Source organism: Alosa pseudoharengus, unplaced genomic scaffold (genome assembly GCF_046254945.1).
Source record: "Alosa pseudoharengus isolate Yale_2024_CS ecotype anadromous, Long Island Sound unplaced genomic scaffold, YU_APseudo_1.1 YU_APseudo_1.1_scf_2, whole genome shotgun sequence".
Classification (NCBI taxonomy): domain Eukaryota; kingdom Metazoa; phylum Chordata; class Actinopteri; order Clupeiformes; family Clupeidae; genus Alosa; species Alosa pseudoharengus.
Genome location: NW_027468663.1, coordinates 5211751 through 5230880, shown reverse-complemented (window position 1 = coordinate 5230880; position 19130 = coordinate 5211751). Strand labels below are relative to the sequence as shown.

Here is a 19130-nt window from a genome sequence, read left to right as displayed (position 1 = left end):
ATGATGCAATATAAAACATTTCAACAGATAGCTAGAGGAGCTTCTTAAAGCCTAACCCCCCCCCCCCCCCCCCCCACCCCACCCCACCCCAACCTCCTCTCTTTGTGTCTGTTTCACAGGGTCTACCTGGGCCAGTTGGACCACCTGGTTTGTCTATAAAGGTTAGTTTCTCCAGCTACATTTTGAAGAAATATGTTGGTATTTAGTGAGAGTATGCTGTATATGTGTGAAATGCCATAGTTAAGTCTATAATGCAGTGCAAATGGCAGGGTGAGGGCTAAATATCTGAATTCTGCCCTGTAGTATTAGTTAATATTAACATCTATATATTTTCTGTTAGCAGAGTCAGTGTGTTTATGATTGAAGCCCAGTGTGATTTTCCTGATGTGTTGGTGTCTTGACTACCCTTGCCCCCTGTCTTGCGCCTGCATATACAGACCTATTGCCCAATGGCCTCTGTGAAGACTTTCTGAGTGCTTGTGCCAAGTATCGTAATAAACATCTATAAACTTAATCAGAGCTGACTGTCAGATCAGATAACTACAATATTTGTGTTACAATTTTCTCCCAACATGATCTGTAAAACGTTCTGTTCACGTGTATGCAGGGAGATCGCGGAGCACCAGGTCCAGATGGCGAGCCTGGGGTAGCTGGCCTTCCCGGCATGCGGGTCAGTTTGACTTCCTTATGGTTTGGTACCAACAGGTGATATGCCAACATTGAGTGAAACATTCTTACACAGTAAGAATCAGCTGTTGTGTTGTCGTTGACATTTACCAATGTGAATAAGCAATTGTCCTGTTTCTTGCTTTTCATCAGGGGGTTAAAGGAGATAAAGGAAGCCCAGGACCAAAGGTATACAGTTGAATGACCTCTTCTTCAGACAAAAAAGCTCTGCAGTCCCATTGAGATTGTTTCTTACCTCCTGTAAATAAGGGCAGTGTCAGTCAGTGTGACAAGCTGCATGCACATACTGTACAGTATCTGAGCACTTAAAGTAAATTGAACTGTTGGTTGCATACCATACATCCCATAATATGCATCACTGCTTTGCTTCTATGAATCAGTTTATTGTCTATGGTAATATCCTTGCCATGATCAGAGTGTTTCGGCCATGGACGATAAGCTGTGATTGTCCATTAGTGAACTCACTGCAGAGAATAGTGTTTAATGCAGTGTGAATGTAATGTGTCTTGTCCAGGGGGAACCAGGCCAAGATGGACAGAGTTTCACGGGTCCTCCAGGGCTCCCTGGCCCTCCAGGGCCGACCATCAGCCTTCAGGACGTAAGTCAGCAGACGAGCACAGGGTAGCGTTTTGGAAATCATTGGATCATTGATCATAGATTGTATAGATCATTGGATCTTAAAAAATTGCATATGCTAATCCAATGTAAATACTATAAAATGTCTCACTTCAACATCTGGTTCATCCCCAGCTCCTGCTAAACGACACAGAGGGCATATTTAACATCTCAGAGATCCGCGGACCCCCAGGGCCCAGGGTAAACAGTAGTCTTCTAAAGTGAAGTAAAGCCAAGGCTAGATCAATCCATGTGCTTTAGCTTTTTATCCACTATGAGCTTTGAGCCCTGAGGCTGAATGGGTGTTTTACCTCAGAACCAAATGTGCTCATATCTACTCAAATTATTCTGCTTCTAAGAGCTTCAAGGATGTTTCCATTCGTTAATGTTGTAAATGTTAATAGTATCTTATCTAATAGGCTACAATATGTGTGGACTCCATTTGTTTTATTATTTGTATATTTAGTTTCTTAACGTACATTGCCTCTTTCTCTTGGTTGTTACAAACATTATTTTCTTGGTTTGACATGAGGCAGAATCACACCACACCACAATCACACTACATCTGTATACTGTATGTGGTCCACAGCGGTATTAATGTGCTTCTTATTGTTTACTGTTTTTGTGTATACTTGTTTGCAGGGTCCTGAGGGTTTGCCTGGCAAAGCCGGATTCCCTGTAAGATATATATATATATATATATATACACAGTATCCCTCCCCTCTCATCCCTCCCTTCCCTTCTCTCTCTCTCTATCTCTCTCTCTCTATCTCTCTCTCTTTCTCTGTCTTTGCTTTGCATGTTATGTTGACCTAATATTCAGTGCACTGCTTATTGGAAGGGGCACCTTTGTATAAATGTATACTATCAAAGAATAGGAGCCTATAAAACATCAGTATACCATATATCAGACTATTCGTATTAGTTTAATGAGAAGTAATATTTCATCAGATGTTGTTTATATGTAATCATTGTGTTATCTCACTTAATGTGCGTTTGGTTTTCTGTAAAATGATGTACAGTACATTTCTTTTCTTTTCACTTTTGCCTCACTGGAGGACCAATGGTATGTTTCCATATTAAAATTCAGTGCTATGTGATAAGGCTCCCTTATAGTTCTGACGGTCATCAACAGTAGGACTAGTCTGACTGTGGCTGCCTAGTGGAGTGACAGCAGAGAAAGAAAAGGGTTGGCTTTGCCCAGTTAAATCTCTCCAGACCATCTAATCGTGAGATGTTTCAAATGTTCCCATTTAGGGACCGAGGGGACCAAAGGGGGATGTTGGATTGGTTGGTGTCCAAGGACCCCCAGGTCTGAAGGTAGGAAGTTATACTCTCCTGTTTCCTTCCCCTATCTTCAGATGAATAATGTGTAAATGTGCATTCAGACTTCATATCACAAGGGATAAATCATTTGAGTCGTGTTTTTCCTGCCAGCGGCGGTGTCTCTGGTTATGCCAAAGTGTGTTTTTAATTTGTCTCAGGGTGAGAAGGGGGAGCCCGGGGTCACCATCGCCGCAGATGGCTCTCTAGTGACAGGCATGAGAGGCCCCAGAGGCCCAAAGGGAATCAAGGTACTTGAGCAGATGTTAAAATTGGTGGAGGGAAGCTATAATGACCGAGAGTGAGTGTGTATGTGTGTGCGCTTGTGTGTGTGTAAGTGCTTACTGTGTGTGCGTGTGCGCTTGCGTGTGTAAGTGCTTACTGTGTGTGCGTGTGCGCTTGTGTGTGTAAGTTCTTACTGTGTGCTGCTCTCTGTGCAGGGTGAGCGTGGCCTGCCGGGAGAAGGTGGGATCATGGTGAGACACAGACAAGAGAACATTCTGCATCTGTCATGGCTATTGTTTTACTGTTACACACATGTACACAAGTACACCTGGAAATAGAAACATACAAATCCATGTTCACATGCTCATGTACAAACACACACACATACACACACACACACATGCACACACACACACACACACACAAAAGTAAACAATGATCTTTTACAGGGACCTATTGGACCACCTGGGCCAAAGGGCGAGTTTGGGATTCCTGGTCGACCGGTCAGTTCTTTCTGTTTTCCTTTTTTTCAGAGCATATACCCCACTGTTGCATTGAAATGTATATTGACAGAAAAACTCTAATTAATAGGGTCGTCCTGGAATGGTTGGATTAAAAGGAGAAAAGGGGGATGCTGTTGCCCTCGTTGGTCTGCCAGTATGTTTTAACCTTTGGAACTTCCAGCATTGTAAAAATAGTTTGTGAGTTATGTTATGATCATTTATCGCATATTGTTTTGTGTTTGTTTGTTTAGGGCCCCCCTGGTCCCCCAGGAACTCCTGGACTGCCTGGGCGCGTCCTGGGCCTTAATGGGGTGAGTCAAACTATTTCTCTTAAGTGGCACTCAGAGTCTGCCACAGTGTTCATTCTGATTGCTGTAGACTGATTCTTCGTATCTAAAACCATATCCTCTAAATTTTAAAGACAGTCTTTCCAGTCCCTCGTAGACCACACTGCAAAAGACCAGTAAGTTGTTGGCTCGCTCGGGTCCTCCCCTCGCCCCTGGGGGGCTGGACGGCTAGTGCTCGGTGGCGCATGTGGAGTCAGGGCCCCCTACTTTGCCTGTGCTACCCCCCCCCCCCCCCCCCCCCTCACCCTGTTACCCCCCCCTCTTCACCCTGTTACCCCCGCCTCACAGTGGCCTCCGCAGTGGCCTCTGCTGCGGCCACTTTGTGGGTGGCGGAGTGTCTGTCCACTCTACACCACACAGTGTTAGCTAATCTGATTTCAGAGCCTCTGTTGAAGGATCGTTTATGCTTACTCTAAAAATGTGTCAATGTCTGAGTTTTTCTTTTTTTTCTCAGACCGGTCTTTCATTAATTTATTCAAACGTGCAGAACATTTCTGTAGCCCTGAGAATCACTCTTTCTTGAGTAGAACTCTGGAATCAGACCTGTTGTTTCAGGCATGTGGTATATTGGGATGTCCAGGACAGAAATGAAAGGCAGCTTTAATATCAACTCATATCCCATAACCCAGGACATGAACAAGCTCCCACTAGGCATGCTGCATGACAATTGTCTGTTGGTGTTTCTAGTTATGGGGTCCTTTAACACATGTACTGTATGTATGTCTGTATGTACATGTCTCCCTTTAACAGACTGTATATGGATGAAATGTCACTAACAAAAAAGACACTGGCAGTGTTTGAAGGACATTTGTATGCAGAGCAATGTAGCTGTTTGACATGATTTTAGGTCTACCAGTTCTATTATGGCCCCTCTTCCCTGTCTGTTTGATCATTATTATTTGAAATTGTTTGTTTTGTCCAGGTTGGCACCAGTATGGAGGCAGTATTAGGTATGCTCGTTTTATAGGTTTTACAGAACTTGTTTGTTGTAAACCTTTGAAAATGACTGTAAAACTTGCCACATATAAAGTGGCAACCTAACAGTACTGTTCTACATATTGCTCTCTGCCAGGGGCGGGGCCCAAGGGAGACAAAGGGGAAATGGGCGTGGCAGGAACTCCAGGTACTCCAATACCAGGTATCAGAACCACACGGCATCCCATCCCCACTCAGCAGCAAATTGTTTCCCCTTTGTCCCCACACCCAAATGTGCTCGCCTCTTCAGAGTTGTCCTCTTAGTTAGCTCATGTGCCCCACACATTTAGTTTTCTACAGTCACCATGGAGACATAAAAATTATATTGGCCCTGCCCCAATACTTCGCAAGAAAATATCCCCTACATTTAGTGCCAGTGTATAATAAGTGTAATATGAGTGGGACATTACGGAAATGGATGTTTGAGGTTTCATATAACATATTCATATCTTCTTGTGTTTTAGATTACATGCTCATGAAAGGAATTGTGGTGAGTCCTTCCTCCCAGTTTTCATTTGTCTTGTTTTGTGCAGAAACACTGTATGCTCCGGTTCTTAGTGGTAAGCTGTAAGCAGCACTGATATGTTTGAGTCTGACCATACAGGGTGAGAAAGGTGACATCGGCAACACAGGTCAGAAAGGAGACAAAGGTGAGCCTGGTCCCGCAGGGCCCCCTGGACCACCGGGCAGATCTGGGCTTGTGGTAAGTCCATATTCTCAAGTGTGTCACTGAATGGCCCCTTACTGGTCAGTTAAGCTTCTCACACATAATGAATCACAGTCATAGCTGAATTGCAAGTGTTTATTCCTAAGACTACTCCAACTCTTGTAGGGACCCAAAGGAGATACCATTGTTGGCCCCCCAGGTCACCCAGGTGCCCCTGGCCGGCCTGGTCAGCCTGGGTTTGGGAGGCAGGGTAGGCCAGGCCCCCCTGGTCCATCTGGACCTCCTGGATCTCCTTCAGTCTATGGCTCAGGTACGAATCCTTCAGTAGAATAAAACCTTAGGAATATAACAACTGAGCACATTCTCTAATGTTTCTGAGTGAGAATATAGTTTTGTGTTCTGGTCTTCAATCTCTGCTCCATTCTTTCCCAGCTGTCAGCATCCCTGGTCCACCTGGACCTCCCGGACTTCCAGGTAGCCCTGGCTATGGAGCGGCTGTGAGTCTCACATTGCACGTTCGACATTGGAATACTTTCCCCATTGAAAGTATAGTATGAGCGTGAATTTGCCGGTGCACTTGTGACAGTGTTTCATGGCTGTTCTCAGGTGACGGTGTACAAAACTGGCCAGGCGCTGCTGAGGGAGACTCATCGAGCGGCCGAGGGTGCCATGGCTTACGTCTCAGACAAGGGCGAGCTTTACATCAGAGCCCAGGGTGGCTGGAGGAAGATACAGGTATGTCTCTATTCTCACATCCCAATAATCCATGATAAACAGTCGTTTCAGTAAAAACCATGCTGAGTATTCAAGCCATGTTTTCAGAGATGATTTGAAATAATGGAAAGAAGAAATAGATCTAAGAGACCTAGGCAAACTATTCCTGTCAGAGGGTGCCTTGAATTTAAAGGCTCACTTCCCAATTTCTTTGGATATGTTTGGAACAGAAAAAAAAAGTGTGTGAAAGTGTGAAAGTATGATCAGTGTGTCTCAAACTGTATGTTGACCTGTATGGAATTAAATGTTGCTTCAAGTAGGATAATTGAAGGATAATGCATTTGTAGATAAACTGAAACCAGTGAAACTGCCGTCTAGCCTTAGGTGATAAAATATTCAATGAATGGTACATGTGACAGTGATGAGTTGTAAATGGACACCTCAACACAAATCTACAGTATTATAAATTACATTCAAAGGTTTAAGATTTGATTCTGATGTGTTCTGATAGACAACATCAGCATAGTCAAGGATGGGAAATAACTGGGAAACCATTCTTAACCTGATCTGTTGGGTGAAACAGTTCATTGAACGATGCAATATTCTTAGGTTACAATTTATCTTTTTTACAACAGAATTAATGTGAGGCTTGAAAGACTGAAATTCCTCAACTTTATCAAGAGGTATACCATCTGAGAATTTCACTGAAAGAATATTACCTTGATTAGAGAGAGCAGTTCTAGTGGCAAAGAGCATACTGTAAGACTTAATTTTGTTCAATAGAAGTTGATTAGATGAGAACCACTTTTGAATGGCATTAAAATGTAGTTGTAGTGAAGACAGAATCTGACTAATATCATGTTTAGAAGTATAAATAACATTATAATCTGCACATAGATGAATTTTACAGTCTGAGCAGATCCTTTATAAAAAAAGAAAATAAGAAAGGGCCCTAGGGATGAACCTTGAGGGATACCCTTTTCCATAACCATAGGCTGGGAGAGAGCACCATGAAAAGACGCTCTGACATCTATAATGGAGATCCGAAATAAACTAAAGAACAGAGGGCCAGATGTACGTACATTTGCGAACATAGCGTTATCAGCGTCATGGTCATGTACACACCGCAGATTGCGAACGCTGTCAGACCCAAGTTTCCGTCGTATTTATCAATCGTTCAATCCTTAGTGTAAACTGCACCTTTCTCCGCCCATAAACGCAATTTACGAACGTCCACAACTGAATGGCAGCGCCTACATACAAGTGCAGTTGAATGAAGTTAACTGATGACAACATTAAAAAGAATCAAACTTTTAGCAATCATGAAATAATACCATACATGATAAGATGTAAACAAGCAGGGAGATAATGAAGATCAGTAGTTCTACTCAAACTACTTGTGCACGAAGTAAGATTGGTCAAATCTAGCAAGTAGGAAAGTTTAAGTGAATGACGTGAAAGTGAAAGTAAGACATTCGAAAGGCCAACGAAAGTTGAGGTTGGTAGTTGGTAGTACAAATACTTTCACCACAAAAACTGGTGCTCTAAATAGCGATTCTGTTGTCTTTGAAAGGTTCTCTTATTGATGCATTGAACTGCAATTTGGATTAACACCTGCTTTTACAAGGCGGAAGTATTTAGGCGCAGAATAGACGTGCGCTTTCAGGAGCAGTCTTTGCACATACCGCAGAATACATAATTGGGCGCACTTTACTCTTCCCCTCCCATGTTTTTACGCTAAACTCCCACTTTCCCCTGGATCCTCCCATGAATGCATATGCATGACATGACAAACGCAATCTGCCACTTTCAGTTTCCGCGACAGGCAGTTTGCGCTTTTACATCATTGCGGCCTGTTTGTACATACCTCGCAATGATTTTTGATTCAAATTGCGAAACAAATACGCCTGAAGTGGGCGCAAAACCGTTCATCTGGCCCAGAGTGTTTTGAGAGACCAATGGCATAGTTTATCAAGCAGAATATAATCAACCAAGTCAAACGGCCTTGGTAAGTTCAATGAATATTGCGCCAGTAGACGTTATTATCCAGAGAGGATGAGACATCATTGGTAAATTTTGTAAGAGTGGTGGATGTGGAATAATTAGGTCTAAATCCTGATTGGTTTGGTGATGGTATAGAAAATTCGGTAACACTTTACTTGACAGTATCGACATAACAGTGACATGACACTGTCATGAACATATGACACTGTCATGACACATTAACCCTAACCCTAATCCTAACCTCTAACCCTAACCCTAACTTGTTATGACAAAAACCGAATGTCACTCAATAACAGAAGCGTTATGTCATAAACATTTATGACTTGTTTATGACACGTTCATGACAGTGTCATGTCACTTTTATGTCGATACTGTCAAATAAAGTGCATAAACTGAAAATTCATTAATGTATTTAAATAGTTGCTAAAATATAGTATTTTCAAATACTTTAGCTACACTGCTAATGATAGGAATTGGTCTATAGCTGCTGAGATCAAATGGTGACTCTGTCACACCTCCACAGCAGTGGAACTACACATGTAACTACAGATATAAATAAATTGCTTAATGGATATGCTAAGACATGTGAAGCAAGCTTGATAAACTTGATCTCCAGACCATCTGGACTAAAACCATTACCTGACTTCATTTCAGAAATTGTCTGCTGAACATCATGAATTGTTGTAAATTTAAAGGAACTGTTGTTTACAATATCATTTATAGAGTTGGGGTAAGGAAAATCAGAGGGTTGTGAACTACAAATAGAGGAAAAGTACTGGTTAAAAGCATTGGCCATTGTAGTATCATTGCATACAATGATATCATTATTAACTGTAAGTTTAGCCAGAGGGTTTTTATTAGATTTGTTAATTAAACCGTTAAGTCTCTTCCAAAATTGTTTAGGATTTTTTATGTCATTAAACAATGATTTTTTATAGTAATTGGATTTAGCATTCCTTGTTTTTATTGTACAGGCATTTATAGTGCTTATAAGTGCTTATATTTATTCCAGTCTGCCGCATTCTTTGTCAGGCGATACTTTTCCCAGGCCTTATCTCTTTGTTTAAATAGATGTATTAGATCTCCATCAATCCATGGTAAATGTCTGCCCTTCACCTTAACTGATGTCCATGGTGCATGTTTGTCTATAACTTTTAGAACCTCAGTGTCAACATAGGGAATTAATTGAAATCTGTCCCAGTTAATGTCTATTAAGTCTTGAATTAAAGTGTCAGTGTCTAAGTTTTTGCTTGGTCTTACCCTTATTATTTTGGGTGGCAAATAAGGTAATCTTATTTTCTAAACACAGAAGACAATTGAATGATCACTAAAGTAATCAGGTAATACACCAGAATCAGTAATTCTATTGGGGTGGGTTCAGGATTCAGTCTAAGAGAGACTTAGATCTACTGTCCACCCTAGTAGGTTCACTGATGAGCTGTGTGAGGTTTAGACTATCAAACAGATTTCTCTCCTTAAGAGATGAGCGATCAAGCCAATTACGGTTAAAATCTCCCAGAACAATCATCTCATCTGAACAATCTAAAGAGTTAATGGTAGCAAGAAGGCACTTTGTTGAATCAGAAGGAGAGTTTGGAGGTCTATAGATGTTTCCTATAATCAGCTGCTTAATTTTGTGAAAAGTAATTTTACCAAGCATGCTTCCCTATGTACAAACCAAGTTATAAGACAGCCAATATGAAATGAAAGATATATGTGAATTTCAATTTGCCTCATGGGGCCTACAGTGGGCCTGTAGGAGAAACAGACAAATCTGAAGAGAGAGAGAGAGAAAAACAAAACAAATTAAAAAGTTTAGGCCATAAATTATGCCTCCCATATACTCAGGCCAAATAAGGTCCAACGTGTTATGTTCAAGTTCTCTCACCATATCATGTTCTCTCTTTCCTCAGCTTGGCGAGCTCATCCCCATCCCCACAGACAGTCACACGGCCGCCGTGTCTCACGGCCTGAGCAGACCCGGCGACCGCAGCACACCCAGGCTACACAGCCAGGTAACGCTAGGTTCACTTTCATTGGACCTTTGACACTAACCCAAACTGATGCTGCTTGAGTGAACATACATTGTTCTGGAAAAAGTTCCTATACACAAAGAATTCAGCTTAATGCAACATATATTTTGTATCCTTATTTTTACATGGCAAATTATGGTAGAGTGCAAAATGAAGCCTGAAAAAGAGATGTGGTTTGTAAGTCTGATGCACATTATAACACATGCAACCTCAAATCAGAAAAAGTTGGGACGTAGTGTAAAATGTGAATAAAAACAGAATGTAATATAATCTGCAAATCTCTGAAACTCATATTTAGTTGCAAAAAGGACACAGACAACATATCAATTGTTGAAAATGACAAATTTGACCATTTCATGGAAAATATATGTTAATTTTGAATTTGATACCAGCAACATGTTCAAAAAAAGTTGGGACGGGGGTAACAAAATGCTGGAAAAGTTTTGTAATGATAAAGAAAACAAAAGGAGGAATGCTTCACAACTAATTAGAGTAACTGGCAACAGGATTAGGTATGAAAAAGAGCATCCCAGAGAGGCAGGGTCTCTTAGAAGTAAAGATGTAGGGGTATTTATCACTCTGTCTAAACCTGTGTGCACAAATGATGAAACAATGTCATTTTAATGCTTCTTAACATGAAATGGTGAAGTATTTGGGGAGTTCATCATCTACATAACCTAATATTATTAAAACATTCAGAGAATCCAGAGAAACAAGGGAAAGAGCTGAAAAACAATATTGGATGGCCATGGTCTTTTGGACCTCAGATGGCACTGCATTTAAACCAGACCTGTTTCCAGACCTGCCAAAATTGCCATAAAAACAGCCAAAATTGTAATGAGGCATGATACAGAAAATACCAAGTCTTATATGGGCCTGAGCTTGTTTAAAATGAAATGAGGTAACATGAAAAAGGGTCCTGTGGTTAGACCAATCAAAATGTGCCATTCTTTTTGGAAATCATGGACTCATCTGGGAGAGGGCCTATCCAAGCATCCAACCTATAGAACTTGTTTTAGTGCTCAGTTCCAAACCCAACATCTATGAAGGTGTGGAGGAGCATTAGTGCCTACAGCATGGGCATCTTTTGGCAAAGCACAATCAATTCTGAATGCTGTATACAGGTTTTGAGCAAAATATACTGCCATCTAGGCAATGTCTTTTCCAGGGAGGACCTTGAATATTTCAGGAAAACAATGGCAAAATGAATTCTGCACATGTTTAAACAGTATCTCCCAATAGAAGAAGAGTCCAGGTGTTAAAATGGCCTGTTTGCAGTCCAGGCTTGTTAAATTAGGTGCATCATGGAATGAAAAACATGACTAAGAATACCCCATACTGTTAAGCAACTGAAATCCTATATTGGGGAGTAATGGGACAACATTTTATTCTCAAAACTCTAGCAACTGGTCTCCTCAGTTTCTTAACATTAATATAATGTTGTTAAATGAAGAGGTGGTAAACATCAAAATGAACATATATTTTTCTGTCTTTTTATCACATTCTGTTTTTATTTGCATTCTAGACAACGTCCCAACTTTTTCTGATTTGGGGTTGTAGATTACATAAACAAGGCATGGTGTTACATAGAGGACATTTGAACTGTTCACCCCCAAATGAATTCAGTTTCTTGTCCTGCATTGTATAATTTGTGTGTCTGTGATATAGGAGCTGACAAGCTACCTGCCAAGTCCCAATGTTCTCCCACACACGGCGTACTCTGTTCCTGGGGTAAGATTTTACTGACTGATATGTGGTCCCTTGTTAATCTAAATTAAATTTAAAGGTGTGTGTGTGTGTGTGTGTGTGTGTGTGTGTGTGTGTGTGTGTGTGTGTGTGTGAATGTGAATGAATGTTTGCAGTCTGGTCATTAATAATTTATTGTGTTTTTATTTCCAACACAAATATCATCCAGTAAAACACAGTTGTGTGATTGAAAATAAACAATGCCTCAGTCTTTGAGTTGAACCTTTTTCAAACTTTAATGTTGTGTTTAAATCTTTAATTGTACAATCGGATTATAGAGCAAAACCAGACAGAACTGGACTTTCATGTTCTGTAGCCTCTGAACTGAAGCTTTCAAGACACTCTTGAGAAAACTCAACCCCCGGTTAACTAAACCCCCCACCCCACCCACCCCGGGCTTTTGCAGCTGCGACTGGTGGCTCTGAATGCGCCGGCCATGGGAAACATGCGGGGCATCCGGGGAGCGGACTTCCAGTGCTACCAGCAGGCCCGCGCTCAGGGCCTGACCTCCACCTACCGTGCCTTCCTCTCCTCACATCTGCAGGACCTGGCCACCATCGTCAGGAAGACTGACCGCTCCAACATGCCCGTGGTCAACCTCAAGGTGGGGACGAGCAGATGAGCTCAGAGTTTGTTTGTTGGTCTAGGGTTGTACATCATTGTATATTGCATAGTGGAGAACACATGTTTAATAAAGTTGCTGTTGCATAAACTTTGCATGCCTGAGTACATAACGTTTTGGCATTTGTTATTATATACAATATAATACAATATTATCACAGTTTAATACAGAGGGGATTTTTCATATTGTTCTTAATCTGACTCAAAATGTCCTGTTGGCTGTATTTTTTCCAGGGGGAGATCTTATTCAACAGCTGGCTGTCCATGTTCTCTGGAGACGGGGCCGTGTATAATCCACAGATCCCTATCTACTCCTTTGATGGACGCGATGTCATGACAGATCAGTCTTGGTGAGTAAAAAGCTTCATAATGTTTTTGTTTTTATTCAGATATCAAACTGAAGTGATGTCTCATGTCTCAGCATATATTTCACAGTGAACACATGCACAGAATGTTCGACTTGACCATAAAACTCAATAGCTGTTATTTGCATTTTTTAAGCACACTCATGAAAATCTAAATTCCTATGTATCTCCATACACTATGTATCAAACATGGCCACTGTCTTAACCAAGGGGGGAGTTATGAACAGCATGCAAAGTTGTCACCTAATAAAATGGCAGAAATTAAAATCCATCAACCTTAGTCACATTATATACTGTGTGAATCAGCAATTTATCCCCCATCATTTGTCATTATCATTTGGCTTACAAGATAAAGCAAATTTCAAGGCTGTTTCCACTCGTGACTTACTATATGAATTGTGAAAAGTCACTATTAAAAAGGAAGGTCGAAACCCAGCTAGCCGTTATTCATGTCGTGGTATATTTGGAAGTATATTATGTACAGTACCTCCCTGTGGTCATTTTCCCATCTGTACTTCTTTGTGTGAGTGTGTGTGTGTGTGTGTGTGTGTGTGTGTGTATGTGTGTGAGTGTGTGTGTGTGTGTGTGTGTGTGTGTGTGTGTGTGCCTTGTTTCCTCTTCCCTGCACCACCACTTCCCCTCCAGGCCTCATAAGCTGGTGTGGCACGGCTCCAGCACGGTGGGCATCCGCATGACCACTAACTACTGTGAGGCGTGGCGTGCGGGCGACGTGGCCGTGACGGGCCAGGCTTCGCTGCTTCAGACCGGCCGGCTGCTGGGCCAACACACCCGCAGTTGCTCCAACCACTTCATCGTGCTCTGCATTGAAAACAGCTACATTCGCGACCCCCGGCGGAACTAAGGATCCTGACTACACCCCCCCCTCCCCACACACACACACACACACACACACACACACACACACCTAAGTGTGTTTATGTCTCTTCCTGGTTTCTTGTGTCCCTCCCACCATCTCTGAATCACTCCCTCTCAGAGAGTATACAGTAGCTTCTGAGCTAAACTGCAGAGGAGAACATCATTTAGCCTGTCCCGCCCTCCTCCCCAGCCAGCCTTAAATAACAGGTCCTCAGAGGAAGATTCCAGAAGAAAAATGGCACTGCTTCCCACACCCGGTGATTTTTTTATTTTATTTTTTTGCCCTGAGGAGAAAAGAGGTGTAAATATGTGTAAATTGCTTCCTGACACCACACCATCCATCCATAACTCACAGTGGCCTGCTGACTGATGGAATGCCAAAGAAGTGATACCTCAGCCAGAAATCAATCCACGTCGCCCCTGCCAGATTCTGCCCACTCACTCGCTTACTGTAGTAGGGATGCACTGAGGCTCTCATTACAGAGACCAGCTCTCAGGGGAGCAGCCCAGCTAACGTCTTTTCCTTTATTAGTCTGAGAGTATAGTCTAGTGCAGTGTGAACTGCCTATTCAACTGTATTCCCTGTGTTGATTCTACTGCCCCGCTGGAAAAAAATCACTGTCACAATAACTTGGTGCAAACGCATGTCAGTATCTTAGAGTAATCAAATGCTTGAAATGTTGTTGGGTTTTTTTGTTTGTTTTTTTTTAAAGAGGAAACCAAGTGTTTCCTAATCAGGTTTGAAGTCATTTAGTTGCACTGTTGTATTTTTTTTATTTTGTCTTTATTCCACACTTGTGATGGCTTTGTGTCTTGGACTATGTTTTCTCGAAAGTCTCTGTTGCAAGCAACACAGCATCATAGTATTTAAATTCAATTCCTTTTGTCCTTATTGTTGTTATTTATATTGTAACAGCACATCGTCATAAAATCTAGACACACTGAGTTGAGATTTCGGCTCTCTTAAACATCCCATATCGTTAGTGTGGTTCAAACAGTTTTGGTAGAATATGGTGCTCTTTGATATAAAAGTCTTTAGAACATGTCCAGAGAACACATTTGAAAAACTTTGATTTGAGGAGTGAATCTGTAGCTTTTAGTCAAGAACTGATTGACTTTGTCACAAATGCAATAAATATGAGCAACATGATATGTGCATTTGACAGGTGCTCACTGAATAAATGTTTTCTTTTGTAAAAACCTGTGTCAGCTGTTGTTTGTGTTTGCATGTATTAAATATTTTAAATGGGGCTCAAAGATCACACATCATATGGACTCTAATGTGAAACCACAAACAGGGTTCGGTGTTGTGAAACACGCCACTCAATGAGAACCAGCAGTGATACCAATATTTGCCAATTTGTTTAACAAAACACACGTCACAATAAATCATACTTGGATAGAGGTAGTGGTAGTAGTAGTTTTTTTTAGCATTTAAAGGTCCATGTTGGAGGTTGATTTTAAATGAAAGTTGGTCTTTGTTTTCTCATGGAAATGGTATGGTACTTCATACCACTTGTTTCAGATCCCACACCATAATACTCTGACCCTAAGGATCATGGTATTAAATTACCTAAATGATTTTGAATAGTAATTGAATTAGCTTTCGTTCATGCACAAACAGCCTTATTGGAGGTGTAGCAGTATTGCTATGTGGATGTGAAACATATTCACAGATATACACATCTCTTTATTGTGTGTTGTGCCACACAAATCAAGTCATGCGATCATCATATATAGGTTTTTATTTTATTTTACTTTTATTCTGGTAGTTAAATGTTGCCTGGCTAACACCAGACCGATACAGGTCTGTTTCGGCTCACCCAGGCTGGCTGCATGAGTTATGATGTACCTTTGCCTTTCTACATGCTGCCTGTTTGATATTCATTTTAGAATATTTGTAAAGGGAGCAACTCATTTTTGTTTCTTCTAAACACATTTGTGTGAGTCTGCTAGGCTTAGCTGAGGCCTATTCACGTACTCACACATTCTTCTGAACAAGACAGTCAACAGCAGAGTAATCTGATCAAATCTCTACTAAAAACTATGCAACTTAGATCTCTGAACCCCAGCTTATTTAATGAGAAGAAGGACAAATCACATACTGATATTATCACAACTGCATACAGTCCAAATTTATTCCCACTTCAAATCAATGCCCATTAAAATGCCAGGCTTCCATAAATGTAATGTCCTTTAGCACAGATATTCAGAATTCAACAATATTCAGAATTGAAAAGCTTGACCAAGAATCTCTGAAAAGTGAAGCCATTGAATTGTTGGAGGAGCTGGAAGAGCACATTTTGAAGGCCCATTCAAATGAATGGAGCGATCTGCAGCATTATGAAGGGCCGTGTAATAATGGGCAATATTACTGAAGGGAGAACCTTCTAAACCGTAACCTTCTGAACTTCTTCCTTGAAGAATTCATTCCTCTGAAGATGTGTAAAACTCAGCGTTTAACATCTCACTGGGTTTACTTTAGACTTGGTTTTATTTGTCTGTTTGTTTGTTTATTTGTTTGAGGTTTTTTCTTTTCTTTTTTTTGTCATATATAGCCATATGCATATGTAGCCTATGCTATTTATTCATTTAAATGCTTCATATGGATCTGCAGTGGGTTTATTTCATGAGCTTCTAATCAAAGATTCTAGCTCCGCTCTAGAATCTTTGCTTCTAATGTTCTTATTTACCTTTCACAGGGTTGCTTTGACAACAATACAACAAAAATGGGAAAAGGGGGATCATTGGACATTTGCATCAAAGATTCTAGAGCTCTGTTCTAGAATCTTTGATTTGCATTAAATACTTCCCTTCTTTCTGACCAGCAGCAGCACCAGCTGACCATGTGATGAGGCTATACAACTCCATGGTCAATAATTCAAATCCAAAATACATCATCATTTTTCTCTGCAGGTGCATTTTCAATGATTCAGTTACTGATAACGATTGCATCTACCAGCTGCTGAAGCAAGCAACAATGCAGTTTGGTTGAAATAAACTCTGATCTAAATGCAATCACAAAATGAGTCAGAGGATCCTATAATTTTCTTTGTTCTTGGCCGTGCAGAGATGAGATGAGACCACATGGTTGGTGAACAGAATAGGATCATTGCTGATTTAGAAATCCTTATACATGCCTTTATTTCCTCTAGGCTTGATTATTGCAACTCACTGTATATGTAGGTGTAACTAAATCTACCTTAAACAGACTCCAGCTGGTCCAAAATGCTGCAGCCAGATTACTGACTGGATCTAAGAAACGTGACCACATTTCACCTGTGTTGGTTAAACTGCACTGGCTTCCTGTGGAACACAGAATTAATTTAAACATTTTTCTGTTTGTTTTCAAAGCTTTACATGGTTTAGCACCTCAGTATTTATGTGATCTTTTAATTCCTTACTGTCCTCCTAGACCTCTCCAATCATCTTCCCAGTGTCTTCTTTGTGTTCCTTCTGCCTCTCTAAATCCAAAGGTTAAAAGAGCTTTCTCTGTCTATGCTCCCCAGCTTTGGAATAGCTTTCCTGATGTTGTGAAATCCTGCCCCACTATTAGTAGTTTTAAATCCAACCTAAAGACCTACCTCTTCTCCCTAGCTTTTAACACTCCCTGACCCCCTCACCTCTCCCTTATTTTATATGTTTATATGTATGTATGTATGTATGTATTATTACTATTATTATTATTATTACTATTATGTAAAGCACTTTGGTGCAATGCTATTGCTTTGACTCCTTCCTGCAACTACGAAAAAGCATCACAAGATCACCCCATGCTAACAGGCAGGGTGCAGGGAACTGATTACAAATAATCTGAATTAGTAATCAGATTACAAAAACCAAGTAACCAGACCAGATTACATTTAAAAAAAGAAATGTGTAATCAGATTATGGTTACATTATCGAAGAAAACTTGATTACATTTTGATTATGTCTTTCAATACATAGCACCATGCATGCAGTCATATTAATAGTCAGGAAATTAAGATAGACCCAATTTGAGTGAATGGACACGGAATATAGATACAATACCAGTATTTTACCTTTTCTATACACTTTACCTCTGTCAATTAGTCTGAAGCAGACAAAAAGTACCAAAAAATACCATGGTGTGTATTTTAATTGGCTATTTGCTGAAGCATGAAATCAAACCTCTTGTTTTATAAGGAGGTCTCCTGTAATTTGAATCCCAGGAAGCAAACACTGAAATAAAAATGTCTCCTTCTTTAAGGCAATTACAGTGCTTGAGAAATTTTAGTTTTTAGTTCATGATTTCCTTTTTCCTTAATATAAAGTCGCACAGAGGTCAAATAAAGCCCTATATCCTTCAACATGAGAAAAACAAGAGAATACAAATAAGGGGAAAGTGTATTGGCCTTGGTGTGACAGGAAATGGACATGGGTATAACTAAAAATGAATATTAATAGTTAAAACAATTATTAATAAGATCCGATCAAACAGAAAAGTTACAAATTGGGCAGGAAAGAGTGTGCACACTTTAACCTGTTGAGGAGTACGGTCACAAATATTTTTTTTTATTTGTTTATTTGTTTTGTTGTCTGTGTATGTCTTGGTGTCACGGGTACGCTGGCGACTACACCGCTCCGTCCGTCCGGCATTTTTTGTATTTGTTATTTTTTTAAATGTATTTGTCTTGTCTTGATGTCATGGGTACGCTGGCGACTACGCCGCTCCATCCGGCATCTTTTGTCTTGTTGTTATGTGTCTTGTTTGTGGAGCGGTTTGGATTGCACTATGTGCATGTTAAATGCGCTTTAAAAATAAAATAAATCTGACTTGATCAGATGCAACTGGGCCCCTGGGAGTACCATCACATTATGTGATTAGAACGTTTTCGAAAAAGGATCTATAACATGACGCAACAATTACCCTCAGGGACTAAACAATTTTAAGAACACTTAAACTATAGAACGTTCGCGTAGAATTCTAGAAGGAGCCAGGAAAACAATTCACTCTCTGAGAAACGGCATTGTCTTAAAGAATTCACTCCTCAACAGGTTAATGTTTCGTGGACATAATACTACCAAGTTTGTGCTTTGCATAGACAAAATGCAATACATACAGTACATCTGTGACAAATTAATATGTTATACCACAGTATGCCTTTTGTTCATGACAAATACCCAAACCAGTTTTAGGTTTTAGGTTTTCACTGAGATTTTTGTTGTCTTGTCTTGGTTTCCATGGAATTTTGTGAGTTAACCTAGTTAACAGGTCTTCATCATTAGATGTTCCATGCAGGGGTTGGTGACCCACTGGGGGTTTGTGAAGGCATTGCTGGTGCATGGTCTCAGAGCATGCACTAAATAATGTGTGGTAATCAATATTCTTCATTCAGTGGTGGTTGTGGCCCTCATGTTGTTTCCTGGTGGTCCCTGGGTCACAGTCAGTTGAAAACTCCTGGTGT

At 40.6% G+C, this 19130-nt stretch overlaps 1 protein-coding gene across 1 annotated transcript in view; it reads left to right on the top strand.

Annotated features, from left to right (window-relative positions):
- The window catches only part of col15a1b (collagen, type XV, alpha 1b), a 49865-nt gene extending 35006 nt beyond the window's left edge, over positions 1–14859 (top strand). The window contains exons 20-43 of the mRNA XM_076296015.1: positions 120–161; positions 608–670; positions 820–855; positions 1202–1285; positions 1438–1503; positions 1945–1980; positions 2560–2622; positions 2787–2876; positions 3066–3101; positions 3300–3353; positions 3442–3507; positions 3605–3664; positions 4623–4650; positions 4773–4838; positions 5140–5165; positions 5280–5378; positions 5508–5652; positions 5775–5839; positions 5949–6077; positions 9974–10075; positions 11762–11824; positions 12246–12443; positions 12695–12810; positions 13471–14859. Coding sequence (XP_076152130.1) covers positions 120–161; positions 608–670; positions 820–855; positions 1202–1285; positions 1438–1503; positions 1945–1980; positions 2560–2622; positions 2787–2876; positions 3066–3101; positions 3300–3353; positions 3442–3507; positions 3605–3664; positions 4623–4650; positions 4773–4838; positions 5140–5165; positions 5280–5378; positions 5508–5652; positions 5775–5839; positions 5949–6077; positions 9974–10075; positions 11762–11824; positions 12246–12443; positions 12695–12810; positions 13471–13687 — 1950 coding nt within the window. The 3' untranslated portion in view covers positions 13688–14859. The remainder of the gene's footprint in view (positions 1–119; positions 162–607; positions 671–819; positions 856–1201; positions 1286–1437; positions 1504–1944; positions 1981–2559; positions 2623–2786; positions 2877–3065; positions 3102–3299; positions 3354–3441; positions 3508–3604; positions 3665–4622; positions 4651–4772; positions 4839–5139; positions 5166–5279; positions 5379–5507; positions 5653–5774; positions 5840–5948; positions 6078–9973; positions 10076–11761; positions 11825–12245; positions 12444–12694; positions 12811–13470) is intronic.
- The last annotated feature ends 4271 nt before the right edge of the window (positions 14860–19130 follow it).